Source organism: Oryx dammah, unplaced genomic scaffold, assembly GCF_014754425.2.
Source record: "Oryx dammah isolate SB20612 unplaced genomic scaffold, SCBI_Odam_1.1 HiC_scaffold_12, whole genome shotgun sequence".
NCBI classification, from domain to species: Eukaryota; Metazoa; Chordata; class Mammalia; order Artiodactyla; family Bovidae; genus Oryx; species Oryx dammah.
Window position 1 is genome coordinate 54,723,373 of NW_024070196.1, and position 7,450 is coordinate 54,730,822.

General features: G+C 50.4%; 1 protein-coding gene across 1 annotated transcript in view; it reads left to right on the plus strand.

Moving 5' to 3' along the window:
* Positions 1–6,957, plus strand: part of LOC120871388 (acyl-CoA dehydrogenase family member 10-like) — a 38,300-nt gene extending 31,343 nt beyond the window's left edge. The window contains 9 exon segments of the mRNA XM_040251287.1: positions 92–232; positions 716–853; positions 979–1,069; positions 2,012–2,170; positions 2,846–2,998; positions 3,434–3,453; positions 4,600–4,743; positions 5,718–5,795; positions 6,393–6,957. Coding sequence (XP_040107221.1) covers positions 92–232; positions 716–853; positions 979–1,069; positions 2,012–2,170; positions 2,846–2,998; positions 3,434–3,453; positions 4,600–4,743; positions 5,718–5,795; positions 6,393–6,524 — 1,056 coding nt within the window. The 3' untranslated portion in view covers positions 6,525–6,957.
* Positions 6,958–7,450: the final 493 nt, after the last annotated feature.

A 7,450-nucleotide genomic window follows, 5' to 3' on the forward strand; every position in this document is an offset into this window, starting at 1 on the left:
GTGTGGACTTACTCATTATTTCCCATGGGCCAAGATAGTATGACAATCACCCTATGTGGATCCCTGATTTTTTTTTTTTTTGCTGTGACAGGAGAAAGCCAAGGCCAAAGGACTCTGGAACCTTTTCCTACCCCTGGAGACTGATCCCGAGAAGAAATATGGAACAGGGCTGACCAACGTGGAGTACGCACATTTGTGTGAGGTCATGGGCCTGTCTCTGTATGCTCCCGAGGTACCTTTACCATATTCCTCAGCATGGGAGAAAATCCTTGTCCTCCAGAGAGTTCAGCTATCCTCCTGGGCTGACAGGGTTCCCTGCAGCAGCACTGGACTCAGGAGCTCTGACACAAACTCAGACTTCTTATGAGTGAAGATACTGCAGGCAGGTGGCTGGAGCAAGAGCAGGAAAGGAGCACGGGGTGGGCATCTTCTCGAGAAATCTCAAGTGAGTACAGCCTGGCTGGCTTCCGTGGAGCCTCAGTCCCTCAGCTCTCCTCTCCTCCTTCTCTCCCAACAAGCTCTGTGGTTGAGCTTAGGTACTCTGAGCTGCTGTACTCACAATGTCCTTGGTCTCTGCATCTTTGGGGAGAGGAAGGACTTTCATAAGGGTGTCAGAGGGCATGTATCTTGGAAGGAGCCCCGGTCCATGCTTCTGGGGAATTTGAAGTTTTGAATATGATAAGGCAGTCACCTTTGTGCTTTTTCTCCTTTTCAGATCTTTAACTGTTCTGCTCCAGACACAGGGAACATGGAGCTTCTGGTTCGATATGGCACCGAGGAGCAGAAGGCCCGCTGGTTGGTTCCATTGCTGGAGGGAAAGGCTCGTTCCTATTTCACTATGACTGAGCCCCAGGTACCTACCTTGGGTCACCCACAGGTGCTCCTCATCAGGCCAGACCCTCACCCAGCCCCATCGGGCTCTTCCATCAGGGACCTCGGGACCCTTGCCAGCTCTAATCAGAATGTGCTCTCACTCAGGTCACCTCCTCAGATGCCACCAACATTGAGTCTTCCATCCAAGAGGAAGATGGCTTCTACGTCATCAATGGTCACAAGTGCTGGATCACAGGTATTTGGCCTAAAATTCATTTTTCAATCACATTTATGTGGGTCTAGCCTGATAAGCATGTCTTCTCTGCCCTGCTGTTGTCTGAGAAACTGTGGGCGGGACTAGCTTCATTTCCAGTTAACACAAAGGAGATTCTGTCTCTGTTTCCAGAAGAGGCAGCAAACTCTGAGAGAACCAAAGGTTCTACATGGACTCCAGGTGACCCCACATGTGACAGTTCCAGGAATCTCTTCTCCACTCCCCACTCTCCTCATTCTGCTGTGGGTGTCTCCCTTTAGACAGGCTGGAGGTCACTTCCTCAGTGGTGCCCCCTCTTGTGAGGTCAGCTGTGTTACAGCAGAAGGGCTGGTGATAATCCTATCGTTCACTAGGCTTTAACTCTCCAGGGCCCGCGGTACATGCTGTGGGGACCTCCCCTCACTGAGTCTCCACCCTTCCCCAGAAGGTCTGTGGTATTATCCCCACTTCACGGAGAAGGAAACTAGGATGGAGAAGTGACTTGAGTCACTGCCCAAGGTACTAGCCCCCCTATTGGCAAGTAGGGAACCACCCAGAGTTCAAGGCTGGCCTGACTCTGAAGCCTGTGCCCAAAGCCAGCATGTTTCCACCTCCTGTGGGAACAAAGCACAACAGGCTGCCACTGATAAAGTAGCAGTTTTCAGCAGTTTTCAGACTCTTGTCTCCAAATTATATTTTCAACCCAATGTGGTGCTTTACAAATCAACTGTTCTTAGGATGTTGGATTCCTTCCTCACTGGGACAGAAACCAGTTGCTCTTATTGCTGGTCAAAGGGCTGCATGTCTTCATCTGATCACGTGACATCTTAAAGGGCCCCATCTGCTCGCTGACTTCAGCTTCTCTGGGCCAGGAGGGAGTGTTTAAGCAGGGCTGATGGCCCTGGTGTCAGATGATGCGGGTCTGTCTCTATCCTTTCCTGGCAGGCATCCTGGATCCTCGCTGCCAGCTCTGCGTGTTTATGGGAAAAACAGACCCACATGCCCCACGCCACCAGCAGCAGTCCATACTCTTGGTTCCCATGGATACTCCAGGGATAAAAATCATCCGGCCTCTGACAGTGTATGGGCTAGAGGATGCACCAGGTTTGTCCCTGGGGAGCAGCTCACTTCTCTGTGTGGGTCTGGATCTAGGGAAAAGGCTTTGGACAGCAGTTGCTCCAGTGCAGAAGTAACACCTGTAAGAGTCTGAGGACATTTGGAAGGCCACGTGCTCCTGCATTTCAGTTCCATCCATGAATATCAACCAGGCAAGCTTCAGACAGGCATTCATCTGTGTTTTTTTTTTCTCTTCTAATCACAGAAGACAAGCAGGACTCTAGGAGGTAAGGAAGCCACAGAGGATGGAGCAGGAGGCAGGAAATGCCCTCCAGACTTTTCTCGTAGACCACAGAGTGGACAGCCTATCTCCTGGCCTGGAGGTCCTCTCACAGGGGCTCTTTCTCTCTGCTGATGGTGTCCACATTTTGACTTCAGAGTTTCCCTAGGGTCACTACACTGTGAGAGTCACAGACTACTAGGAGTTCCAGTTTAAGTTAGAATCACGTTTTATAAAAGGAATGCCAAACTATTCATTTGACATTTTAAATTACCAATTTACCTTCCATCTGCAAAAGTCTTGTTCCTGCCTTCCATCCTCCTTCAATCATGTTCCAGTTAGAAGTCTACAAAAGGGCAGGGATATTGTCAGCAGATGAGATAAATGGATCCAGAGAAAACAGGAAAGCAAATTGCTTAGGGGTACTCTATGGGTTTTTTCAGGTGGCCACGGTGAAGTCCTGTTTGAGCAGGTGCGTGTGCCCAAAGAGAACATCATCCTGGGCCCCGGCCGGGGCTTTGAGATCCTCCTAGGCCGACTAGGTTCTGGCAGGATCCATCACTGCATGCGGCTGATTGGCTGCTCAGAAGGCCCGAGTAAGTACTTCCTTTTGCGCCTGTCTCGACCAGAAAGACCCATCTGTCTTCCTCTCAGACTTCAAATCCTGTTTCCTGAGAGCAGACTTGGCAGGTGAAGCAAGGTGATGTTCTTTACGAGAAGCCGTGTCCTTGTGTTTGCTCTGCCTCTTTTACTTTGCTAAAGTTTCAAATCCAGAGCAGAATGCGCCTCCCTCTGCTGAGGGGCCAGAAGGCGTCTGGGCTCTGTGGGCTCTGTGGCAGCAGGGGGCAAGGCTCCAGGTCCACAGGGTCAGGGTCCACTGATGACTATTCCTGCCACCAGCTCACCTTTAACCTCAGGCAACAGGGAGAGCCTGGGGTGCCAGCAGCCAGCCCTGCACCGTCCTCCTCCCCCAGCACGTCCAAAACTTTATTCTTCTGTGACCCCTCGAAGGTTGCAAGCCTATACAAGAGTGTTATTACTGTGAACAGAGGTTCAAATCAGTGAAATCAGTTTCACTCTGAAGTGATTTCAGAATGAAACTTCAGACTGAACAGATGTCTCACAAGATAGTCTTAATGAAGAATAGCAACAGTTCAGGGTATCGCATTACTGAGCAAAGTTGTGATTCAAACCCTTTTTAGTTGAAACCAGCCAGCTTAAAAGAAAATACTCCTCTCTAAGGACTCAGATATAGTCTCCATTCTCATCCTGCAGATCAATCTGACCTAATGTGTCAGAAATCTTAGAAGATGCTATAGTATTGATGTAGCCGTGCTACTCATTGGACTTGGTCGAAAGGGAGTAACCAGGAATCTACAAAAAATCTGATACTAGGAGGTTCACCACAGCCATGATTATGTTAGGAAACACCTATAAGGCTAGCTATTGGGGTCTGGTTAGATAACCCTGCTATGGGCGTGCAGTGAAATTCCAAAATGATGCTGTAGATATCTATTTGTTAACTAGAGATACATTCGCTATATGCTAAATGGAAAAAAAAAGGCTATAAAGTAATACAGAGAATGACTTAAAGAAAAGCAGATGTATGTATATGCATATACAAAAAGTCTAGAAGGGTATGCACCAAATAGCAAGTATAATTTACTAGATAATGGGGTGCTGAGTGTTTATATTTTGTCTGAAAATGTATACTCTTTTCTGCCATGAGCTATTCATGTGTGTTGTAATTGTTTTTAATTTTTAAAAATAAGGTGGAAGAAGGACCCCTTATCACCTTTTCTGATTGCTTGTAGCTTTTGAACACTCTACTCAATCTCTGTTGCAGCAACAGTTGCCCACAGGAGAGCTCTGGCACCGACTTTGCCCCTAGAGTTCCTCAGGATGTGAAGCAGGCCCTGCTGTCAGCAGAGGGCGCCCTCCTGGCCTGTGTGAGGCACCCACAGTCACTGCCTGGTTACCAGAGTAGCCCTGGGCCACAGGCGACTCAGACCAAGCTCTGTCCTGCCTGGAGACCAGGCCTGCCCAGATGGGGCAGAAGGGCTGGAGTAGAGGAGTTGTGCAGATAATTTGTGCAGCTACCATGTGTCTAGCTTACCCCGCTGCCCTCTCCTGTGCTTCCATCCTCTCCTTTGCAGGGCACCGTCCATGCCTCCCGTCCTGTTTCCTGTGTCCACAGGCGAAGTCCCGCGTGGCCTTCGGGAAGCCCCTGATAGAGGAGGGCACGGTCTTGGCAGACATTGCCCTGTCCCGCGTGGAGATCGAGCAGGCCCGGCTGCTGGTGCTGAAAGCTGCCCACATTACGGATGTGGCGGGAAATAAGGTAGGAGGCCAAGGGACCTCACAGAGGACAGGTCCTGAGGACACGGTGAGGGATGCCAGCCCGGAAATCTATTAATAGATGCTGACTCTTCCCTCCCCACTCAGCAAACCACAAAGTGCTTGGCTCCTTAACATAAATAACTTTGCTTCAATTCTCCTTGGAACTACCTGGGCAGCTTCTGAAAAACAGAAAAGGTACAATAAAGAGGACTGACCTTTCTGTTTTACTGACCCGTGACCTTATGGGTTCAAGAGAGCAGGGCCACATGGCCCCAGCCTGAGCTACAGCCCCACCTGATCTTACAGGCATCAGGCAAACTGAGAGTAAGCCAGGGAGTTAGAGGAGAAGCTTCATTTTCAACGTGACATTATCACTTAAACAGCTCTGAGTGCCTCTAGTGCCAGGCATGATGCCAGGCCAACCCCTGCTTTCTCCATTTCTCCACGGGTCTCCACCCCTTAGCTGAGAGCCCTTGGTAGCAGGGGGTGATCCAGGCTCAAATTCTGGTTTCTTGGCTCTCTATTGGCGGTATGAGGGCTCTCAGGGGCTTTGATCCAAATCCCAGACACAGAGAGGATTCTTGAACCTAAATCCCCGAGTCTTGGCTGGCCTCATTCCACCTTTCCCTTTGAATACAGAGCTGATCATGACCCTGAAGGAAGCTCAGGCCAGTCCCCAATCTGCACTGCCTGTGTGCTGGTGATGCTGCCTGGGAAGATGCCCCTTGTCCTTGAGCAGCAGCTGCCCACACCACACAGCATCCCAAGTCACCTGCCTCGTCACCCCCACTGCCCCTCCACCCCTGTTGGTGCTGGGCAGGGTCCATGCACCAGGCAAGGCTTGTGGTCCAGCGGGAGGGACCTGAGGTCTCTGTTCTGAGCTATTGTTTCTACTCCTCCCTGTGAAACTGATCGGTCTTCCACATGTTCCGCCCTGGGGTCTGCCCTCCTCACCACAGCTCCTCCTCCTTGCAGGCTGCAGCTCTGGATATTGCCATGATTAAAATGGTAGCCCCATCCATGGCTCCTCGAGTGATTGATCGTGCTATTCAGGTGAGCACAGATGATGGATCGCTGGTTCTTCTGAACTGAATCATTTACAAGATTCAAAATTCCTCTCCTTCAGCTGCCCAACCTCCTGTAAACTAATAGCCGCCCTTTGTTGCACACCCCCCATACATGACTGTCCTTTTCCTCCTCAGAACCCTATGAGGTGTCCTATTCCTGCTTCCATTTTGAATACATGGAAACAGAAGCACAGGAAAGTGATTTGTCCAAGGTCACTCAGCTTGCAAGGAGCTGAGCTTAGATGAAGGAGAACATAGGTCCTTCTTATGCCAGGCCCAGCCTCCTAACCATGTAAAGATGCCTCCTTCTCAAATCTCAATCCATGGCCCCTAGAGAGGGTCTTCCCAACAGCAGAAGTCACCTAGTGGAGGAGATCTGAGGAGTATGGTGTCCGTGGGATGGCTAGTGAGGCCCTACTTGGAATCTTCCAGAACACTGTTGTCACACAGGTGTCAGGGGACATCCTTGCAATGTGGCTGCTCTGAGCTGTCCTCACATCTTAGGAGCAGGCACTTGTTCCTGGGGTTCTCAGGGATGAGGGCTCACCCACGGCTTCCTCCCCTTCTGCCCTGTGTCTGCCAGGTCTTCGGAGCAGCAGGGCTGAGCAACAACCACCCACTGGCTCAGTTCTTCGTGGGGGCCCGAGTACTGCACCTTGCTGATCAGGTGCACCAGAGGTCAGTGGCCAAGATGGAGCTGAAGCAACGCAGTTAGACCTGCAGGAGCCAGATCATCCCTGCCCAAATCTTTAAATGATGTGCTTTCAAAGGCCTGGTATGTGTGCTCCTTGCACCCCTCCCGGCAGCTCTGTCCTGGGATCCTTGTTGTGAACCTAGCCTTGATGGGTCCCTACAGAACACACTCCTGTGTAAGAAGCCTGGAGTTGTCTGTTTCAGGCAAGGGGGAAGGGGAGTAATGAAGAGCCTGGAGAGGTGATCTTTAGTCCAGGTGCCAGATGGGCGGCCAGGCCCCTTCTCTCTGGCTGTGGGACTCTGCATGAGTCCTGCCAGGGTCCTGTGCCTGTGGTTGCTCCCAATCTGAGGGTGATACAGTGGCCTCCTGTTCTGTGTCCCCCACCGCCCCCAGCCTACAGAGCCAGGGCAGGAGTGCTCTGGGAGAATGGAAATAAACCCAAATTGTGAAGCCATTGCTAGGTAATTTCTTTGTTTCAATATCCGAAACACAGATTACTAAAATGTTATTTTGGAAATGAGTTTTGGGAACAAAGAAGAAGAAAATATGTCTCAGAGACTTTGTGAACATTCTGTCATACACAAGGAATGGAGAACAAAAGCTTACACTTTAGCCTGACGCAGTATGTCAGCTGCATCCTTACACGTCTTTCATTCCTCCTCTCCCTCGTCTCCACCCAGCGACCTGTCAAATCTGCCTCCATGCTCTCCCTCCCAGCCAGCCCTGTTGCTTCTACTCAGGCCCTCATCATTTCTCACGTCAGCTCTCTGCTGTTGCAGCCTGTCCTCCTCTCTAGGACCGATTTTCCATGCTGTCCCTAGAGGGACCCCTCAAAAGCATACATGGAAACTCATCACTCCCAAACTTAAAGACCTTGGTGAAGAGAAACGATAGTACACAAGATTAAGACTGACAAGAAATCTACTGTGGTCACAACAGCATCATAC